Genomic DNA, 21,420 nt, shown 5'->3' with positions numbered 1-21,420 from the left:
GGAGACCTATGGCCAAATGAGAAATCAGGATGTTTTCCATAAACATTAAAGAAAGTGCTGAACGTATATCCTACATCAGACAGGTGAGCTACTTAAATATATTTGTCATATTGAGTTATTTTAGAAACTCTGAAACAACCATAAGTTTCAGGGGACAAAAGGTATTATTTCAGCCCTACCATGCCTATCAAATTAGACATCTCTGGGTGAAAAACTAATAAAATGACCCCTCCCATTGAAAGGCGAGACCTTCCTTCACGGGAAGCCAACAATGAGATTAATAAAAACCCCTAAAATAAACATTTAGAAAATACAAATATAAAAAACACACCAAAGAGAACTTTTAGACCACAGCCCAACGTCAAAGATGTGATAAGAGGAATAATGAAGACTACAAACTATAACACAAGGCAATTTATTGAGCAATGAGATGAAGTACGTTAGCTTAGCACCTTAGAGGTTAATTTCTTCTACAGCCTGTGCAGAATCCATGGGAAGGTTGTGGTGATCACACACCTCCAAAAACTGTCAGTTCATCTGCTAAATTTATGAAAAGCTGCAATTAGTGAAACTGCTTGGAAGCCAGATTCAGCTTTCTGTTGTTTGTTTGTTTTTTAAAGCCCTCCTCTGTCAGTCAGATGCCTCAGACACCACAGAGAAGTGAAAACCTGAGGAAAAGCTGGGGAAGCAACTCAGAGCTACATGGAAACAGTCAGGAGAAGGGGAACACAACTCAGCGCTGTGAGCTACCCATGATCAACACTATTTTCACCAAGAATCCAAAACACAGCACCATACAGGCCTCTATAAAGAAAATAAACTCTATCCCAGCCAAACCCACAGTGCTGTGGGAAGACTTCCCATAATCCGTTACTGCAGACCTATAAGAAGAATCCACTCATCATTCAAATGGGCTCTTATGGAGCAGCTTTGCATTGGCCCTCATTCCTATAACACATACGATGGAATTCTGTCATCAAAACCCCAGATAAATGCAGGGACTCTCATTCAGGGTAATGTTTTCATAGACAAACAGCTCTAATGAACTGCCATCAGTCCCTGAAGCAGTTAACGTGTTCTCCCCGCAGACAAAGGCAAAGAGGAGCATAATGTAATAAGCACCTTACAGAATAATAAACTCATTCATCACGCTGGTGAAGTTGTCTACATGTGGTTAAAAAAAATCTGCCTTGGCTCTCATCTTGATGCCAGCGCATCAGATGGCAAACACTCCTGCTACGTCCGCAACAAGCCAAACAAAATCTCAGGCTAATTTCACTTCCTCTGGGAGAAAAACAATCCCGACAGATCTAAATTTTTACTTAAAGATGACACTGAATAATTTTTACAGTACAAGGTGGTGCTCTGTCAACCAGAAATGATTCGAGACATTTAGGAACACGTTCATCAGATAAAAGTAAGCAAATAAGCTGGTGCAGGGCAGAGCCCTCACAGGCTGAAACACACCCACCCCACTGCCTTCCCATGGAGAGAAGTTGCCAAATAAAACAAGCAGAAAGGTCACAAGATAACCAGGGTAGAAGAAAAAACTGTATTGGCAGCTCAAATTGCCCATGATATACGAGTGGTGTATGTACATGCAACCACCTTTTATCATGGAGAATGCTTAGTGCATTTAAAGGGTTCTTCCCAAACTTCCCATTATCACCAAATCACACTGATGTATTTCCTGAAAGGCATTTTCTCAAGTCATGGTTAGGCAAACACATACACAGGAGCCCACGCAGAAAAGAACTAGAGCAGCCAGAGGCTACCAGCAGCTTGGGATATCTTTGGTATCATGCTAGGTTTCAAGAGGCAGCAGCATAGATGGGAGCAGGCTCAGCCCCAGGAGGAGAGAGCTGATGGCTGTGAGCATCTGACAGAGCCACCAACACATTGCCCTGAGCAGCACCAGGACATTTCCTTGACTGGGACACCCACCAGCAGACGCCAACCCACAGAGCCAGCTCTGGCAAACACCTCTCTGATTGGGAACAGACCAAAGTAAGAGCTGTGGGATTGCTAGACTAGCCAATATGTAAGTTCTAGAACCGCATTAAATCAAATCAGAAATGGGACAGATATAATCTCATCCTTTATTCTGGGACCAAAATCCCAGTTCACCACATTGGGAAACTCCAGAGTAATTCCTCTTTAAATTCACATCACCTGCTGTTCTGAAGCAACTTCACCTCCAGAAAAGCCCTAAGGCTCAAGGGCATAGTATCTTCTCATTAAGAAATCACTACATTAAAACCTCCCCATTTCATTTTCACACCTCTCAATATGTGCTTTCCAGTTTGCAGCCCTTGTGAAATTTAATTTCCTCAACCCACCAGGCTGCTAATCTTCAGTAAAGATGTATCTCAGCCTAAAAACAGAATTGATGAGGGCAGGGAGCTGCCAGTCCTCAAGCTGCAGCTATCACAGGCTCAGCGGGTTCTTCCAGCTCATCAAGCCAATGTGAATCAGAAGCACTCGTGACCCCAGACGTGAAGACCAAGGGAGAGGGATGGGTTTGCAGAGAAATTCTTCCTCTATCTCACATATTCAGCAACTCCCTCATTGAATTTATCCACCTACATTGCCATGATTTGCACTTATCTTCACTATTTACCATCCTTTGCTGAGGGCTAGACCGAAACGTAATGTCTTTTCACCAATAAATCAATGGTCCAAGAAAGCAGAAACTGTATATTACATGAGTGAAATGACACTGTGAGGAAGGTGCTAACCTTGGTGTGGGGCTTAGACTTCTTCACCTCCATCTAAAAGAAAACAAAAACGCTACTGTAACCTGGAGCCTAAACCACCATGTTCACACTGAACTGCAGAAACAAACCACCCACCTGTGACCCCATAACATCAGATCATCTCTGCTCCGGCCTACAAAGACAGCACACACCTGCATACCAATGCCATTAGCCATGACAGGACTTGCAAAAGGTAAAAAGGGAGCTCCCTCCTGAGCCTACCTTCCAAATGGGATGAAGAGTAGCACAAAGACACACTCACAACAAGAAACTGGGATGCAAAAAAGAACAGCTCTTGACCAAAACAGTGAACTTGTAATGTAGGAGAATTAATAATAGCTGTCTAACAAATCAGGGCCAACAGAAATCTTTCTCCCCACCTTTTCTACTAAGACTTTGTAGGAGGTCTTTCAGAAAGAAAGAAAGAAAGAAAGCCTGGGAAAACTATAAGCAGCATCTGCACATGTTCAAACCTTGCCTTATCTACTGTATCTCTCACACAGGCAGTGCTTCACCTGGGACAGGCTGAGCAGACTGAGAGCATCATAAACATGCCAAAAAGAACACCAAACATCTCCATCCTGCCTTTCTTCCTGCTTTGCTCCATCACTTGTGTGCAATGGGGGATTGCAGCAATGGGCAGGGGACAGCTGCCAGGTCTGCCAGGTAACTGACTGTGGCTATGCCATCCAGACACAGATTTCAGAAGCATCTGTAACATGCAGTGCTAAGAAAGCAAGCATGGAAGGGGACTCACAGTGATCACAACCCTCACACGCTGCCACTGCTGGCTCTGCGGGATTAAGGGACATTTCTGCAGTTGCACTTCTCTCTCTTTTCCCTACAGATCCATTCTGCAACCCCAAGGCTGTGTGTTTTTAACCCTGTAAAGCAGCAAATCCAAAGCCACGCATGACATGTAGGTAGAAGTAGCTCTTGACTTCCTGTATGAGAAAATATGTAAAAAATGCCCTCCCCCCTAAGAAAAAAGACTAATAACTGTTTTTCCTCTACTAAACTATTTCTGTTGTAAAGTCCTCATTGTGAACCTGTCTAAATGCGATGAAAGTGGGTTCACAGTGATGTGAATTCTATTAAGTAAACCTCCTGCTACACCTACTTCATTGTGCTCTTTTTCTTCCTGAAGTAATTAACATCTCCGCAGAGTTGGTTTCCCACCTCCTCCACCAAGCCTAAATCTCTACAGTCTCCTATTTTTGCTTTGACATCTGATGAGAATTTCTTTTCCTTTTCAGCACAGCACACACATCCACCCACCACCCTGCTCAGCTCCAGCAGCTGCTTCTTGAAGCAAAGCTACAGCACGGCTTTCCAGCCCCTCCCCTCTGCTCTCTCCAACCCCTCTGGAACAAATTGTCACCCAGGAATTTCATGCATTGTTTCATAAAAGATACAACCTGATAAGCCTGTGCGTTATTTCCAGATGAGAAATAACACTTCTAAATTTCTAGAGATGAAGAAGAATTCAGGAAAGCCATTTCTTCCTGGTGACTACAAATTGGGTGAGGGAGAAAGCTGCATTACTTACAGTTAGATACAGCCAAAAATACATAGCTGTCTCACATTTGTGCTTTGGGGGATTTCATATAAAGCATGTGTTATTTGCATAATTGAATCCCTACATGAAGCATTTAAGCACACCTCTGTCTGCACCCTTGAAGCTATACCATAGCCTCATTTCCTTTTCTTCAGCCTGAAGGCCCTGTGCAGAGCTCAGACAGGATTTATCCCAGGACCCCAAGTTGTTCCACCATGTACACATTACAAAAACACCATCGGAAGGTAGGAATAGTTAAAGATACAGAAACTGAATGAGCCAAACAAAGAAAAGATGACCAACACTGCTTTTAAAGACAAGGCTGAGATGATGTCTGAGAGGCAGAAGGCAACAGCCTGGAGCAGGGCTGCAGAACATGAGCAATATGACACAGGTAGGATGACAATACCGTGACCATCCTTAAAGACTCCTCTGTTCTGAATGGCAGCCTACACACCCCATGGAGCAGCTGGCAGTAAGATAGCTTACCACTGCCTCTCTGAAATCTGGCAAAAACTGCCTTTTGGAATGAGGAACAACCCAGAAGGACAGGTATGTTACTCTTGGCAGATGGCAGAACCTGCTTGGCATCTTCTGAAGCACCCCGACAAGGTCAGTTAAAAGACAGTGCAACAGGTGCAATCCGGTCCTGCAACACTCAGAAGCAATATTCTAACCTAACTGAAGATATGAAGCAGCTGTGGGAAAACATAAAATAACAACCCTCCTGCATCCCCAGAGATGCCTGATGGCTTATTTTGCTGTTAGAGAATGGAGGCAGGTGGAGATTAGAGGATCCAAAGAGAATCGGCTTTGTAGATTATCTACTATTCTGTAGTTGACAGTCTTTTAAACTACTCCTGGTTTTCCCTCCAACAACTACAGTGCCACTGAACGCAACTCCGCAATGCAGAATCAAGGAAGAAATGTGTTGGGGTTTTGTTTGTTTTCAATAAAACCAGGAAAATATTGCACTGACTTATGCTCCATGCTCAAAATTTTAAGAGCACACAAGTGCAGCGTAGTTTATTTATAAATTCCATCTGGCATTAGTTGATTAGTATGTCTGATACATTAAGGGGTATTTCCAGGTACTAGATACCTCTGGAACTATAGCAAGAAGAAGGGAACAAATAATGGATGCAGCAGCTGTTTCAAGGGAAAAGCAATCCTCAGAGCTCCATAAAGCACAGCTTATAGAAATGATTCGTTACTTTTGGCAGCTGAACTTGAAACAACAACAACAACAACACAACAAGAGGGACTACAAAATTCCACATCAGTCAACCAACTGCTAAGCAGAGCTGCGTTCATGGTGATTCCTGATAGATGTGCAGCACTTCTGCAACAAATCAAAGCCCTTCTGGGATGAAGCTGGGGAAAACTTGAGTAGATAAAACAGGTGTTCAGCTGATCCCTGGGCAAAGGGGTTCCTCAACACTCTCTAGTTTTTTGGAAGAAAAAGCACACTGCAAAGCCTGTACCCAACCTGAGCAACATCTGAGCTTTGGTGAGCAAGTGTGAAAGCTTTTGGCATGTAAAAATATGCCTACTCCAAGAGTTTTGCTCTGTTAAACTAATGAGACCAGAAAGACAAGGGAAAGCATCTGCAAAATGTTCCATGTTGTGCCTGTGATGATGATATTAAAAACCTTCATTTTATCTTATCATCTAATTACAATTATGATCATTTTCCCCTCAGATTTTTTTTTTACAGATTCTTCAAAAGCTCTATTAAGATCAAGGACCATGACCTGAAACAGAGCTTTACCAAGAGACTTTACAGAAAGGCTATAAAGAAGGAAAACCCATCCAAGAAGGAAGGCTCCATATTTGCTTCTGCAACCAGAAATCCTCTAGCAAGTATTTCCCCCCCCCCCCCATAAATTGCATTTATGAATAGATTTCTGCAGCACAGGTTCAGTTGAGTGGTCTCACCATGGCCTGGTGGCACACATATGTGCTCTGTACCTGCCAGGCAGGATCAAACAGCAGCAGGTATGCTTCCTATTCTTTCGTCAAAGATTCAGATGCTGGCACTTTGTTTTCTGCCCTCCTGAGCTCACTAACTGGCTTCTGAAAGACTTCCTTTCAGAAATAATCCAGAGCAAAGATTTTTTTTCACATTTCAAGTGTAATAACTTGGAAAGAGATTAATATAGAAACACTTAGGTGATGCAAGCTGTACAGCTTTACCCAAATCCCATCCTCAGCAGATGCTCGGGACTTCTGGCTGATGCAGTCTCAAGGGACCCACCACATTTCCTGGTATTTACTTTGCTCCATTTCCCAGCATTTGACAAGCTCTCTTTCACTTGCAGCCCCGGGTCTTGTTTGCACAAACATTTTTAATGTTTCCCTCCACTCCCAGCTCATCTCCACTGCTATCAGCAACTCAGAAATAACTGCTGCAGTTATACAGTTCTTCCCTCTGAATGCTCAGGGCCCCACTTGCACAAGGGTACCCCACCTTACCTGCTCTACCACCTCAACCAGGACCAGAAATGGCTGGAAACTTCTGCAGACACAACTCCAGGCTACACATCATCTTCCCCAATTATTAGAATCCGCACCTCCCCTCTGCCTGAATTTCTGAATACATGATGTCACCTTGAGCAAATACAGGATGATGCATGCAGGCAGTCCCACGCTTGGCTGGCAGCTCTGCATCTCCTTTACACTGCTTTTCCTCACCACCAAACTTCAAAGAAAGTATTCTCAAGTTATTTTAATGTCTAGAGAGAAACAAAACCGCAAGTATACCACAAACGCAGATAACATGAATATTTAAGATCACTGGGGACTGTCATTTTCCCTTAATTTCATTCAGTTATTTCAAAACTTCTTTGACAAGAGTATGAAGCCTTGGATTCTGCAGCAAAAGGATCCATTGCACACCTCAGTGTGCTGGCTACATGCAACTATTTGTCTTTAAAAGGTGTATTTTGTTTTCTATTTGCACCTGTCTAGCTTTAGCTGCCAGCTTACTGCCTGGTGAGTTATTTATCAGAGGCATTTTCCTTGTATCACCCCAAAAGTCACACTTCTCCATGCCACTCCACAGGCTGAATGAGTTGCATCTCCTGCATGGTGGAAAGACTCTCTTAAACTGGGAGTCCCTCCTGGAGCCCTTCAGAGAGACACCAAATATCTAGAAGCCATGTTCACCACAACTCTGCTTCATCTTAAATGGAACTAGGAAACAGAAATTAAAACCAGCATGGAAGAAGTATTAATTAGTTTCACTGAATGAGAAACCACAGCTTGGGTGAGCCCAGTGAGTTATGACCCAGGGCAGGACAGACGTTCCCCTGCTCCTAATCTGCTCATCACACATAACCAAGGAGAGCATCACTACAAACAGAGCAGCGGCCTCTCAGAGAGCAGCCCCATCCAGTCTCATTACTTACAGCAACAAGACCAAAAGGGGCAGCAAGAAGCAGTCAGAGACCCTTATTGCATCAATTCCAAAGCACTTTTTGTAGCACCATTAGTGCTTGAACCTGCCTGGTAGATGAGCACCCATCTCCAACTTCTACTATGAAGTCTGAAGTGGGAGAAGCCCCATTGCAGCAGCCTTACCAAGCAGTAAATAAAATGGCATCAAATCATTCTAAAGGTTCTAATATGGATTAGCAGAAGTTTAACATATACACACAGGATGGTAGTTAGTCTGTCTCAGTGGCAAAGCACTTGTCTACATTACGTTTTCCACATTTAAAGATCATAAAGCCAAAACTAATGGTTTTACTCACTAGTCATCAGGCTAGCATAAAAACAGTGAGATGTTTGTTATACATATAAACAAAATAAGCACACTGGAAAACAAGATTGTGTATTAAAATGATATTTTATGCTGTGTTTCCATATTTCAAAAGATGCTTTTTTGATGTGAAGGGTTAATTAGTTCCATTTGTTGGAATTACCCTGTTATGGCACCAGTATAATCTCCAGTGCTAATAATCATGCTGAAGTTGGTTCCAATAGTTCATGAAATTCTGAACATACCATGATAGGGGTAAAGAGAAGATGAAAGCCATCACATATGCTCATTTTTCTGTATTATAGCGGAGAGCTAGTTCAGTAACGGAGATCTATTGGCATAAGAAGGTTTCTGTCTCACTTGGACCTTGAGAGCTCAAGGCCTGTCCATCTCCCTGTTGTCTTTCCTTTGGAGCTGGGACACTTTGGGGGCTCAATACACACTCGTGTGTGTCACGCTGCCTTTTCATGAAAGGGCCTTTTCTTGTTGGCTTTCAGTAACAGAAGCATAAATAACACTAAGCTCGTGCCCCTCCATTTTATGGTGGGCAATCCCTCTGGAAGAACCAGAGAAGAACCCTGGAAGAAATGGGATGAAGAGCATGAAGAACACAACAGGAAAAGTCTTGGGGAAAAAAAATAAATAAAGGAATCTCCATCTCAGTTACTCTGCAGTGAAAAAAAGTCTTGTGAAGCTGGAATAAGTATTTTCTGCTAAATTAACCAGATGTTACCAGCAGGGTCTCTCTGGGAATGGCAGTGCTGCTGCCAGCAGAGCGACACGCAAGGAGAGGAGCATCAGGCACCGGGCAGCCCGCCCGGCCCCAGGCAGCACACAGCACAGCTCAAAGGCAGTCACAGAGCTAAAACTAGGGCAGGTCAAATGGGAAATAAAGGAACCTCCATCTCTTTGACAAAACACATATTTGCTCAACCACACCTTTGAAAAATCATTGCGTTTTATTAAGGATTTCTCTACACCCATGAAAGAAGAAAAGACAACACTTCAGTTTCTAAGGTCACTTTCATTGTTCTTTTCCCTCCCATTATCTTTTCTACCCAAGGCAGTAAAACATCCTTCTATCATTTCACTACGAAATTATGACAACCATTACCTGCTTACAGCAGAGAAATGCTGTGGGGCCACACTCGCCCTGCCACAGAGGAGCACATCCATTCTGAATGTGACAAGAAGAGGTGCCATGCTTGTTCTGATCTCTCTCCATCACAAGTCACAACCCTGAGGTCTTGGAGGCACAGTTAAAAGCCACCACAGCAATGTAGAGCTGTTGCAATGCACACATTGCTGGAAGCCCTTGTTCAATTCAGTTCCAAGTTTGTAATATTTAAATTACTTGGTAGGTTTTTTTCCTCAGCAAGAGTCGATATTGGTTTAATGGCTGAAATTACGTCAGTGAAAGAAAAAACACACAAAGGAACTTGCCAGATGAAGGAATTTCATCTCTGATACCTTACCCCGCAATTTCTTTTCCTGCAAAGGGAAGCTCCTCTAATCTAAGAGTCACCTTTTGGCAAATTACCCTGGAGTATTTTTAACAACTATGACTTAAAATAATTTCATTGCCATGGGCAGAGAAAATAATTTGTTTTCAATCTCCAAATACAGAACCGGTAGAACTCAGAATTGCCTATAAATGTGCAGAAGATGCCCTGCCTCCACTCATGGGAACAGAAAAAACATCATTGTGAAGAGGTGGGTGGCAATTAGGGCTGGTACAGGAACTGAGAAAGCCAGAAATATACCAAATATTAGCAGATCTACACATCATTTGTTCCTACTGCCCCAAATATCTGCTGCCAAATGCCACTGTGGCTCTGATTCTGCCCTCCAAATCACACCACACCTTCCTGGTGCCAGGCACCCTGACAGACCTTTATGTCTAAAAACTACTCTTGCAGTCCATTAGTCTTCAATTTTCTTTTATTTTTTCCTAATCACCTGATTAAAGATCCCACAAACAATTTCAGACTGCCATCTTAGGTGGCTCTCACTGCACCAGTTTACTTGCCTCCAGCGGTCTCAAAATGCCCCCTACAGAGTTTATTGCTGGTTATTAACTTTTAAGACGGCTTTATGTTCTTTGTTAACAACTTATTTCTCTAAAGATGAAAAGGACACTCTCACAATCACGGGTTTTGTAGGCATGTAACATCAGAGCATTTGAAACTGAGGACAGCAGTTTGCTTCTGAGGTCCAACAAGAATTATATTTCTTTCTCAAATTCTAAATGGAAACAAGTTCCATATCCTCTCCCTCACTTGGATAACACATATTTCCAATTTAAAACAAGTGCAAACAAAACCCACCAATAGGGGCGCTACCTTGCATTATTCCAACAGATGCTGGAAGATACCAGTCTGAGCAATTTGCATGCTTTCCAGCCTCCTTTCTGCCTCTCAATTGCAGCATAATGTAGGTCATTTTTAATGAGGAGCCTTGCATGCGGCTTCCCCCACACAGTACGCAGCAACCAGACACTTCTGAGTCCACGTTCTCCCTGCATCATTGCTGTATTTTGTCATTTTTCAACAGGTTTGGCTCTTGCCCACAAAGCTGCGGACTTTCATACAACAAAGTCTCTTGGCTGCCTCATTAACTCCATATCGGTGTGTGCTCTTGCATTTTACTGTACCATTTCCTTCAGCATTCATTATGCTGCAGTTTAAACAGCCTCTGGCGAGAAGCTTCTTAAAACATCATGATGAAACGGTTTTCTAGACAACATACAAGTCAATTATAATGCAATTAAAAGATAGGCTAATCTATTCTTTTGTTTGGCAATAGTATCTCAGTATCTCATTGAGTGCAAGCGTTTATGGTATCTGTGAAATCTTTTGCTATAAATTGTTTTCTACTGTCCACAGCACCTGTTTTTGTGAAGAAGATGTAGGAATTTTAAAATCTGTTCTCTTCCAGGCTTGGAAATAGAGAGAAATTGAAGTGGTTTTGCACTGGGCATGGCCTGCCAGGCTGGCAGTGCCTCTGAGGGGCACTCAGCCTGCTCTGGGCTGGCTGTGCAGCCTGCCTTTCATTCTGCATGGCAGCAAGGCCAGCAGGCTTTGGCATTTGGGATTTAAATGACATTTCCCTGCAAGTCAGTGTGCATCACGTGTTGGTCTAAAACTGCCAGAACAGGCACTTTGCATCCAAGGATGGTGAGCTGCTGAAGATACGTGTCTTTCACACCCACCTTCCTTCTAGGCCCAATCACTTCTTTCCCTTGAGCTTCAGCTTTCTGTCATTAATAGAGGGATAATTTTGCCTGCAGGGATGCTAATCTACCTGATACTTGCCAACACACGAAGACTATTCTAATAAGTGACACGTAAGCAGGACAGAGCCAACCAATGCTGCCTTTACTCTTCCTCAAGGACCTACTGGGCTTCGCTTTGGGTGAGGAAAGTAGGTCACAACGCTGAGCAGTAGTTGTGTGAGGGAGAAGAGGGACTTCTATCATTAGCTGGGTACAAACACCCTTCTTTTTCCACATCAGCACTCTTAAACGGACAGGCTGGGAAATGGGACTCTCCAGAGGCAAGCATGCAGGCAGCGTTTCTTCTCAACTTGCTCCTTAATCAGCATGGGTTCAATACAAGAGGAATAATTCATGTGATGAGCAATTGATCCTTGCTTGGGAAGCCCCAGGGGAAAATTTTAATGGAGGAAAGCTTGCCCTATTCTAGGACATGCTCAAACAGGGAGCTGTTTCCTTTTGGATAATGCCTTTTGGATAGATGAAGGGGTTCTGACACCCAAGCAGTTTGCAGCCCTGGGCAGGATGCTCCAGCTGCAGGCACATGGCTTCCCCCTGACGTGCACAGCAATTACTGGCTTTTCATTAATTGCTCATAACGCATGTGTGCACACCCACAAACCACACAGGCCACAGGATGTGGCACCAGCCCAGCTGCTGGAGCCTAGAGGTGAGCATACCAGCACAAACAGCGTTACGATGGCCATGCATTAGTGCTCTACCAATGTCAATGAACATCACCATCAATTTAAACAGGTACTTGGGCTGATTTATAAGCCACTATATAACCAAGTACAACACAGAGGGTGTTCGGAAAAACAAACATTTTAAATAAGATTGACAAATACAAACGGATTATTAAGGGATGATTTCTGAGGTAGCTCTCTCCCAGGATGGTCATATTTCAACACCCTCATCTGAGCAGGAACATGGGTAAACAGGCTGTAAATCTGTCATCTTATTCTATGTTTTGCACTTCTGCAAAAAAATAGCCAATGATTTTTGTGCAAGATTGGAATGTTTTAACTTACACTTCTGTAGACTGCTAGGGAAACACAGTCACCTCACGAGTTAATCTGGAGGGGCCAGATTGGAAAAAGAAGGCACTAAAGGTATTACAGCAGTTGTCTGAGGAACACCTTCAATTCAAGTGACGCAGATACTTGCAGGAAATACTACAAGAACACTGTTTGGGGATGTAAAACAAAGTCAGGCGAATAAAAAGAGCCTGTGTGTGGGGAAAACATCTTCATGCCTAATTTGTCACTCAACGCTGATGAACTCCAGTAGAAAAGCTGTAGAAAATTAAGTGCTAACCTGTAAACATTTCAACCGTGCAAAATGGAATATGTACTTGGCATTTAAATCAAAAGCCCTATTCTGCACACATCTGTCTCCTTGTTCCCCTTAAAAAGAATGTTTCTTCACCAAAGAGATCTCAGTGTTATCTACCTCACACAGGAGGTGGGTTTAAGCACTGTGCTGCAGACTCAGTGCTGGCAGTTGAAGCCCTTGGCACATTAAGTCCATGAAGTCAAACTAATTGGAGATAAAATCCTGTCTAGGTCAATTCATTTGGGAAAAATCACTTATAAGTCGCCGTCTTTTCAATTGTCACTAAGAGTGTCCACAATGGATTACATATCGAAAAAGCAGGTATTTATCAACTTATGTGTTTAATACAGCTCATCTACATATACTGCCAGCCAGGGCTGACAGCCACAACGCTCTCCACACAGCAAACACACCAGGATACCATCAGCCTCCTACCTTGGCTCCATCCACACTGATAATCCGATAGCTGTTTCTCGTGCTGTCATAGAAGTAGGAAACAGTTACAGCCTGCTTGCTTGCAGGGACCCAGTTCTTCTTCGTGCTGGGATCAATTTGGAAGACATGGGCTCTGGTGGTGAAGATGGGCTGTTCTCTGGAATAGGGAGGGACAGGAGAAATGGATGCATGAGTCTGTGGAAGATGAAATGTCCCAGAAGCCTAGACGTGACCAGGCAGTACAAAGCTAACTTTTCTTCCCTGTGTTATGATGACTTTGTAACCCAAATTTCCCTCAAAATCCCTATCTCCAGGAAGGGATGCTCATGTGAGCTCACTCTTTCCCCATCCACATGTTCTGCCAAAAGCACCAACAAACCCCACACAGCTGGCTCTCCTGCTCACTGCTGTGAGCATGCTTGGGGCCAGGGTTGCTCTGCAGAGGTGCTAACGATGCTAGCAAAGCAAAGGCACAGTATAATTACTGAAATATTAAAGCGCCTACCATTAAAGCTGCACTACTCCGTGGGCAGTTAATCAGCATGAGAAGTGAAGGGGGAAAGAATGAGGTCCCAGGCCCCATGCTGCCTGCCAGCACAGGTGACTGCATCCAGTGAGGTGTAGTCTCCCTCTTCCTATCCTTATGCACCATGAGGAACACCTCATGCCCAGTGTTTCTGCCCTAAATACAGACAGCCCAAGCCACACACGATAGCAGAGAAAAAGCAGGGCTGGAAGGACAAGGCACGATACACATCAAGGCTTCTATAGCACAATTAACACCACTTGCAGACAGCAATACTGAATTATTTTCAAGTCATACCTTTGAGCCAAGTTTAGAAGTGAACTGCAAATCAAGACATGCTGTTTATATATATATAAAATACCTATGTACATTGACGCTTTTTGTTCCTAAAAGCTACAGCATGTAAAGGTATATATTAAGTGCACATTCAATATAGTCTTGGTACATACAAAATGTTTTATCATCGATAGTTGAGCTTGACAGAATACTGACAGCATTCAAAAACAACTGGACTACAATACAGTCCACCATTGTTAACTCCCCAGAATAATTACCTCATCCACACTCAAAGTAAATAGAGGCAGGTATGTGAAAGGCCAGAGAAATCTCTCCACACTTCACTCTTTCCCACCCATACAAATAAATCTCTTCAATTATTCTCAGTCCTATCATTTTGGAACTGTGTTTTTAACCATTATTTTCAACTGCTTTTAAATCCACTTCTTTTTAAAACACAAAAACTTCAGGTACTGCATGTAGGAGCAGCACAAAACACCACGCACATTCTCGACCATTACACTTGAATTAAAATTGAGGGGAGTAGCTCACCAACACCCCACAGATGAAGCAATCTAACTGCAGAGCCAGCCGAGGAAGGCAGGTGTGATCTTGCAAAGCCCCACAAAGCCCCAGAAGGAAGAAAATGAAATGATTTTTTTTTTTCCTCGCAAGACATATGTAAAGTTTTACATTTTTCAGGGGCTTCCATGCATGTTTCTGGATAGACAGAGTGCCAAACTGTGTGAAATACTTCAGCAAAATCAATTTAAACTACAGAAGAGACTGCTACATTACAACTGTGGAGGAACATCACGTACTGCACCTCTTCCTTACCAGCCACAATGGGAATCTGCCTCCCATTTCAGTGCTCCCATCACTGCTGCCCCTGTCTGGGAGGAAAGCAGGGCAGAGCTCTGCAACACTTAAAATACTTCCATCACACATTACATGGGATTAGCAGTATAAAGCCCTTGGAGGCCATGGGTCTGTTTGCAATAAGGAATGCAGGGAAGGGAGGTTTCCCCCAAGCGACTTATTCCTTTATTCTAAAAATATACATGTCCCCTGAGTGGAGCATAATTTAGAACTTACCCTTCTACTTAGCTGAATATTTTTAGCAGATTCTATTGTTCTTACTGATAGTAATATGACCTATATATCGCAGCCTGAACTTTAAGGAGTTTCAGGCTTTTCCTTCATAAAAACCCAACCCACAAGCAACTTTATAAACACATTTCTGTTAAATCACCTTAACAGTACCAGAAAACACTGCTAAAATTATGCTTGGCCTCACAGCAGCAGCAACCATACAAAGTAAATGTGGAGATATCCAACAGCTACAGCGCTAACTTGACACTCATTTGGTGCACAAGCCCCTGTAACTTGGTGGCAATGGGAACATGAAGGCCAGGAGCAGCGGCTCCACCAGGCAGCTGAGATAAGAGACATAAATCAAGAGACAGAGAGAATTTATGAATGTTTAGAATTCTCATGAATTTTAAACGGAATTGTTAATGACTGATTAAACACATTTCTCTTTAAGGAGAAAAAAAAACAACTTAAAAAAATCAACCTGACGTTAATATCCACCGTTTTGAGAAAAGCAGCCTGAAATCCAGCAAATGGAGGCCTAAATCACAGCCAGTGATTTCTGTTTAATAATGCAGATTAAAATAGAGAAGGAACTTTGATAAAGTGTATTATTAAAGGCGGCCAGCATGTTTTATAAACACAATTACAACTTTCAAGCCATGGTTTTATCTATTGTAGTTGACTTTTAACATCCGTCTCTGTGCCACGTGAGACAAATTTAATGTAAAAAGCAATACTTCCCCATTATCTAAGAAATATGCTGCTAGTCTTTTCATAGGCATTACAAAATCAAAAGAACTAAAGCTCTAAAGCTCAGTAGCTGCATCCACAGCAGTGCAAGGTGCAGCGCTCCTTTACAGTTGATAAACAATCATACAAATTATAGGAGCGTGTGTCTTTAAAACGCATCTGGTGCAGGATGCACATGCCTCCAGTCCGTGCAGCACAGCAGTTTTTGGAATGTGATGCTTCCTGCTACAGGCCACCTTCTGCACATGCTGAGATTTACAGTGCCTGACAGCTCCGACAGATCTGCAGTGATGTGCTCTAACAAGCAGCAGATGAGGGGCTTTCGAGAAGGAAAAGAAGTAGGTATGGACATAAGATCCTACACTGTGACATACATACTCTGCATCACTGCAACATGATGCAAAAGCACGCATTTGCTAAATGCGGCACGATAAGCACTGTGCCAACAGTAATTTGGATCCAGCACCACTATTATTGCCTTTATGACAGTGTAATAAAATGAACTAATCTCTTACATATGCATATATTTACACAGAGCGTAATTTGGAGTGCCACGTGTTTATTAATGATAGTGCAAAATTTAGCAACATTGCTGAAACAAAGAGTTTGGTTCTCCAGTTCACGGTCCCCATCCAGGCCCTGTGGGACCAGGACAGCACCAGCTCCTAAACCCACCAGGAAATGCTTATGCTCCAGCTTCTTCAAAATGGACAGTATGGATGAGGAGGAGTTTAGAGGGCAAAGTGCAGCAGGAGCTGCTGAGGGCACTTGGTTTGGTCAGCTCAGAGAAGAGGCCTCATGGTAGCCTACAGCTCCCCACAAGGGAATGACACTGAGCAGCGTCAGGTGAGTTTCGGGTTCAGAATTAGGACAAGATTCTTCTCTGAGAAGGTAGGCCTGCTTTCACGCCTCCGCAAGACTCAGTTGCCCAAATCTAACGAGAACTGCCCATGCAAAAGCAGCTGGGATTTTCAGAACGCACTGTCACCATCAGGTAGCACAGCATGGAGCAGAGCAGAGGAAAAAGCCAAGTGTGGATGTTTTGCAGATGTGATGGCAGCAAACCAGCATTACAAAAGCAGTCAGCTCTCTACCCTCCCAAATTGGCATGTGCTAATTAATTCAGGTCAGTCAAATTTCATCAGACGCAACATGGAAGGCTGGGCGCTGGCTGCCAGCACACATAGCCATCAGGAGCACAGAGCCTGCCTAGACTTGCAAGACTGCAAAATCAGTATCACGGATCAGGCAGGTGGTAATGGCTCCATTTTACATCTGAGGAAGCAGCCATAAAGAACGAGATGGCATCCTGGGATAACGGAGCCAGTAGCAAGCCTGGAAATAAAATTAATTCGCCTCATTTCCCATCTGCAGCTTCACTACTGCTAACATCACAGGGCAGTTTGATAGCAGATCTCCCACTATGGGAAATTTTTTGATCACATGACTGGAAAAGCCTCACTCAACAGATGAATATTCACTGCTCACCAGGAGCAACTATTGCAAAAATCAGTAATCTTGGTAGACCTGAGGGATGCTGACAGAGGTTTCAACTCCTGCACAAACCACATCTGCATGGTACTCTGCAATAGGAAGTGTTCCTGCACCTGGTCAGCTCCTGATGGTCCTGAAATGGGAGCAGGTCTTCTCACACAGCTATTGCCACAGCAAAAATTACTTGGAAGGATGGAGAAGCAACCCTGAGCAAAGCAAGGCAGGCAGAGAAAGGGAAGAGAGGATATCTGGTGTGTGCAGTGGATAGGAGACCAGGGCCAGAGAGACAGGTGGGATGAACAGGGCATAGCTGCACCCAGGCTTTGCTCTGCTATTACTGCCCTGCCGCAGCAGTGCTAACTGAAGGGGAGGTCATGCAACTTGTTCAATTGGCCACTGGCATAATTCTTCAGTGCTCACTTTGTACTGGTTGTGGTACCAGCTCACCTGCAGAAATGCATTACATTCATGAAAAAGAAAGACATCTCTTTAGCTCCCATCTTTTAAAGTCATTATTATTTCAACAGACAATGTAATCAGCAAAAGTGCTTCTTACATTTGTAGGAAACATAATAGTTCCAGTTACTTAAACCAAAAAGAAGAAAAAAAAAAGAAAGAAAAAGAAAAAAGACCAGCTAGCTAAAGAGGAATTTTCTGTCAAAAGCACAGATGTTAATTAATCTCATTTTTGATTAACAGCTGAGTAAGTCCAAAAGAATAAGTCCTCAGGAAAAAAGCTCTCAGTGCAAAAATCGCTGCAGCGTCTGGCAGAGCTCACAATACCATTATGCCTTTATGAAGACAATATATTAATGAAAAGGCTTAAGGTGGACGGTGAAAAAGCTCACTCTCTACTTATGGGCTATCTCCAAGCAGTTGTTTGTCTTCTGAGGCACTCAGTGAATAAACACACACAAGAGGCAGGAGCTGAAAGGACCCTGAACTACTTCATTATAGGTTAAGATCATTCCAAAAATGAAATTAAAATTAAAAATCACTCAAAAAAACAAGTATAGGCACGTGTGTGAAACTGGTCTTGTTACTCCTGTTATTGCAGAGATCCTTCCAGAGCAGGCATTGAAAAAGAATCCGTAAATCTGTACCTCTGGTTTACACAGCCTCCAGTGGACATAGGGATAAATTCAAAACCAACAAAACTGGGGGCTGGGGGAAGGAAATAACAGTACTCTGTTTATCCCCTTTGCCAGGATAGAAACAAAGTCTCCTACCCTCCTTGAGGAATGGGGCAGCATCAGCACATAAATAGACCCAAAAAAAGCCTACAAATTTCGGCAGTTAGGTTAAAATTATATCCACAGGGCTCACCTCAGCCCCAGTAGTGTCGATGTTTCCAGCAGAGCCTCCTCCAGAGCACAGCACTCACCTGTAATATTTCAGTGATAGCCTGGGATCCAAAATTGGAAGCATAAATAGCCTGGAGCAGGTAGCCCCACGACTGTAGGAGGGCAAAGGGGCTGCCAGTCTGCCCTGCTGCCAACTTCTCCCACCCAAGCAGGAGACAAGTGCTCCTCACAGCTCATAAACCTGTGTACACGCACACTGGAACACATCCCATACGGCTCAGGCTGGGCAAGAACAAAGCCAGCACAGCACAGCCCGGCTGGGGACGTGTCCTGCACCAGCTTCCTTGAGAAGCACCTGAAAACAAGACTGTACACCCCAGCCTTGCCACACATTGTCCCATCCTGTTCACATCTACGCGGGTTGGTGTCCATCTCACATTAACGTAGTGAGATCAGGGAGGAGAAACTAACATCGACACAATGCTTGGAGCAAAATGGGAACTGACTTCGTGTTTGCAAACCAGCAGGAAGATCCCTCCATTTCTATTATTGTTATCAATCCTTTGCAACATCTTCTGTGTTGCAGAAGGCTGGGGGTATTTTCAGGCTGTGTGCACTGTTTGGTGTTCATTTAAAAATGAAAGAGATTAAATGGCAGAGGATATGGGATCAAAATACACTGTATCTACAAACGCAATATTGGAACAAAAGACCACAAGTGCATCTGAGCATGCAGAGCCACCACCAGCAGCAGGGCAGCATCTTCATAATCAGGATTAATGCTCAGGACATTTTCCTTTTACTTGTCATAACCATTTAAATGGCAGATGAGGTCATCTGCACACAAACAAATCCAAAAAGTTTATTTTAATCAGTAGCATAATCAAAGCCTCACCACTGCAAAACAACATGATTAAAATCTCCATCATCTTACACACCGCGGCACTAAGCAGATCCCTGGAGCAGAGCACTTTGCTGCACTAATCCACACACACACAATTATCAATATCCTTTTCCATACTCTATTCAAACGCTCTCCCTTGAGGCTTTTCTTCCACTTACACCCAGGGAGGAGGGGGGAGGAAGCTTATCAGTTCAGTTTAAAGAACAAGGCAGATAACTCCTTCTGATCGACCGCCTGAAGGAGCGAATCAGGAACTCCACCAAGCGTAACGCCAGGAGAAAGCGATCGGGCTCATCCTGCCCACGGCCAGGTGTGGGGTCAGCTGTACCCTGTGCAGGTACACGGAGCTGCTGGCACAGCACCACGGGGCTCAGCATCACCCAGGCCTGGGTGTTAGAGCACATAGAGAGTGTCAGCTGATGGCTTAACAGAAGGATGCATGCTCTTAATGAAGCTGAGGCATGTAAAAATTAAAAGCAATTAAAGAATAAGCAATTCACTCCATAAAGGATTAGCGAGATGCAAAGCCATGCTCACACCAGGTTTTTCAGCACACGTTTCAGCCTGCCTGTGCTGACAGCAGCGGCCTGGTGACAGCAGTGTCATGTTTAAACAGATCCCCGGTTCCAGACTCCTCCTCGATTAAGCCATCCAAAGGACAGAAAACACCAAATGCAGACAGGAACACACGGACTGCATTTTAAAAGGGGAAAGGACAGCTCTGAGTGCAAGCATGTCTGCCACGCTCACAGTCCCCAAAGGCCTGGATGTGAACAAGCACTGCCACAGCAAGCTCTGATCTGTGCTCTGTGAGTTTGGGCCGCATGGAGCAGATTGCCATTCCCTGGGAATTTTAATCAAAGAGCTTCAACAGCTCTAATGCTTTGTCTGCTGCTGGCACGCAGCAGCACCTCTGAGGAATGGGAGAACAATTCTTAGAGCTACTGCATTTACAAAGGCTGCTCTGAAAGTAATGCTTCCTATTTCATGATGCTAGCCCACAGCCTCAGAGGCATACATAGATATTGGTGGGCTGGCAGCAGAGGTAGAACCTTCCCACCAGTATCCCATTCCATGCTGTTGCTGTGGAACAGATGGCAGCAGAGGGGCAGTCTGACAGAACGGTGTCTGGCATGGAAGCATGGATGGAGCAAAGGGGTGCTTCTGAATCTCCTTTCTTCTGAATGCAGAAGAAAAATGCACCCATTGACATCCACTGATGCTTGCTATGTTTATGGGGACCAACCAGTGGGTGTGAGCACAGTGAGGTGGTGTTGGTGTGTTTCAGCAGTGACGATAATGACTGTGGGTCACCTCCAATGGTGCAGATTGTTACGAGCATGGCGTGCAGGCTCTGGTTCACTGCTGATGAAAACACATAGCTAATGGTGGTGACTAAGCTGAAAAACGGTGTTTTGTAACGGAGGATTTGTTCTGTCAGTGTTATTGTGCTCTTTGTATCTGTTGCAGTTCCCATGATAATAAATAGGAGGCATTACTTTTGGAGCGAGCTACATACTAGCAGCCAATGAGAGCACTTAATGGCACATTTTATCTGCTTCAAGTTAAAAATACAGAGGAAATTTCGAACACTCAGAGGCTAATGTTATTCACTGATAATTTTAATCTCTGCCAATATTCCACCATCTGCTGCCATCACGTTTACAGTACAGATCTCAGGGATGCACTTCTTCATTGTATTAAAAAGCCCAGCACAAAAGTGAGGATTCTCAGGCAATCTCCTGAGCCTCAGAGAGGAGGAACGACTCGATCTGAGAAACAACCTGCAGGTTGTATACAAAGAAACACAGAATATCTCTACTGCCCCTCCCACAAAGAAAAGGGAACAGCGCATCAGCAACCCCCCCACAGAACTAAACCCCTACAGCCTTCTAACCGCAGCAAAGCAAGCTGCACATATCTGTAGGCAATACAGGGATAAAATCCCCC

General features: G+C 43.7%; 1 protein-coding gene across 1 annotated transcript in view; it reads right to left on the bottom strand.

Annotated features, from left to right (window-relative positions):
- HOMER2 (homer scaffold protein 2) overlaps positions 1–21,420 on the bottom strand; it is a 52,316-nt gene that overhangs the window by 19,656 nt on the left and 11,240 nt on the right. The window contains exon 2 of the mRNA XM_072345704.1: positions 13,122–13,278. Coding sequence (XP_072201805.1) covers positions 13,122–13,278 — 157 coding nt within the window. The remainder of the gene's footprint in view (positions 1–13,121; positions 13,279–21,420) is intronic.

This window comes from Excalfactoria chinensis, chromosome 10 (assembly GCF_039878825.1).
Source record: "Excalfactoria chinensis isolate bCotChi1 chromosome 10, bCotChi1.hap2, whole genome shotgun sequence".
Taxonomy (NCBI): domain Eukaryota; kingdom Metazoa; phylum Chordata; class Aves; order Galliformes; family Phasianidae; genus Excalfactoria; species Excalfactoria chinensis.
The sequence above is the reverse complement of the archived record's forward strand: the minus strand, read 5'-3'. Positions and strand labels throughout refer to the sequence as shown.